We start from the raw sequence: 1,509 nt of genomic DNA, 5'->3' as shown, positions 1-1,509 counted from the left end.
TAATGATGATTTTTTTTTCTTATATACAATTGGTCTTGTTGCTATTTGGTGGGCCATTTGGAACTGTCGAAATTGTGCTACCTTTGAGTTTAAACATCCTAGAACTCCAGAAAACAACCGCTGATTTGCAGCTTGTATGAATTTGATATCATGGGCAGGACTGCTGAATTTGTGCTGCTGCGCATGATGATGATGGTTGATGGGGATATGGAGTACGGCGTCTGTTCTTCAGATCCATTGGCTTCATAGTGCTTTATTGTCTACGTTTTGTTCCTGCTCTAGTTATCGTACTGTGCCCCTGCGTGGGTCGTTGCCTTGATAGGTTAGTTTCGTGCAAACTTGGTCAAACTCAACAAGCAAAAAAAGGGGATATTTCACATACACCTTAGCCAAGGATAATATCACACATTCCAATGCACAGCCACCGTCTTGTATAGTAGAACAAGCTCAAAGAAAATGTTTAGAGTTCCAACGAGAGAAAATACAGCCATATTTGAAGATTGACATTAAGAAAAACTTGAAAGAGCATAGGTGCCCCATGAATTCCAACTCCAAGCACATGTAAAGAGCATGTCGATAATTTGTCTTATTGAACATTTGAAATGAGCACATGTAAAGGCCAGTCTCACACTTAAGACGGGGAAAGGAAAAGGAAAAAAGGGACTGAGTAGCTCAACTCAGCGACCAGCGATGGGGCCCTACCGACGTATTGCTCGCTATTAACCAACGAGCAACAAAAAGAAGTTTCCCAATGTTTTCTTTTCTACTGTACCATTCCTTCTCTCTACTCTACCATTCCGCGCTGCTTGAAAAGTTCGAACATGGTTGAACCGATCTTAGCTGGTGACTCGACAACAGTAACCCCAGCATCCCTGAGTGCCTTGATCTTGTCTTGGGCGGTACCCTTTCCCCCTGACACAATTGCTGCATCATGCAAGAAATATATCCATAGATTAGCACTCGTAACAGTTGAACGCCATTGCAAATAATAAAGTAATGCAGCAATTTTGTTTTTATGGTTTAATTATATTGAGAATCACAGCAAAAGAGTTGAGAAAATAAAGCAGATTGTCACCATAGAAACGGTGCGTGTGAAACAGTTCCAAAACACACAAAATCCATACATAATTGCCAATCATTTTAGTAAATGAACAGAGACAAGCATTGCTCATTGCTCGGCTAACAAAGTATTTGGCACCACGAAAAAAATAGATGGCAAAGTGGGCAACAGGGTCTGATAAAGCTATGTAGGAGTATAAACCAGGTCCAAAATACTGTTTTGCTACTTTACCAATTAAATTGTACAAGTGCTCATACTCTGTACTGGAATAAACTAACAACCATTAGAGTTATGATTCAATACCACACCCACCAGGGTGAGACTTCCATACTCAAATCTGAAAACTTCTTAAGTATTTATCTTTTGTTATCTGTCGCTTATTGCACAACAGAATAATATATATACATGTTCTTCCTGAAGAATCTGAACTACCATTGACAAGGGGGGAG

At 39.9% G+C, this 1,509-nt stretch overlaps 1 protein-coding gene across 1 annotated transcript in view; it reads right to left on the bottom strand.

Annotated features, from left to right (window-relative positions):
- Nucleotides 1–482: 482 nt before the first annotated feature.
- Nucleotides 483–1,509, bottom strand: part of LOC119353970 (succinate--CoA ligase [ADP-forming] subunit alpha, mitochondrial) — a 4,969-nt gene continuing 3,942 nt past the window's right edge. Inside the window, exon 7 of the mRNA XM_037620675.1 lies at nucleotides 483–924. Coding sequence (XP_037476572.1) covers nucleotides 785–924 — 140 coding nt within the window. The 3' untranslated portion in view covers nucleotides 483–784. The remainder of the gene's footprint in view (nucleotides 925–1,509) is intronic.

The sequence above is a fragment of the Triticum dicoccoides genome, chromosome 2A (assembly GCF_002162155.2).
Source record: "Triticum dicoccoides isolate Atlit2015 ecotype Zavitan chromosome 2A, WEW_v2.0, whole genome shotgun sequence".
NCBI lineage: Eukaryota > Viridiplantae > Streptophyta > Magnoliopsida > Poales > Poaceae > Triticum > Triticum dicoccoides.
The sequence above is the reverse complement of the archived record's forward strand: the minus strand, read 5'-3'. Positions and strand labels throughout refer to the sequence as shown.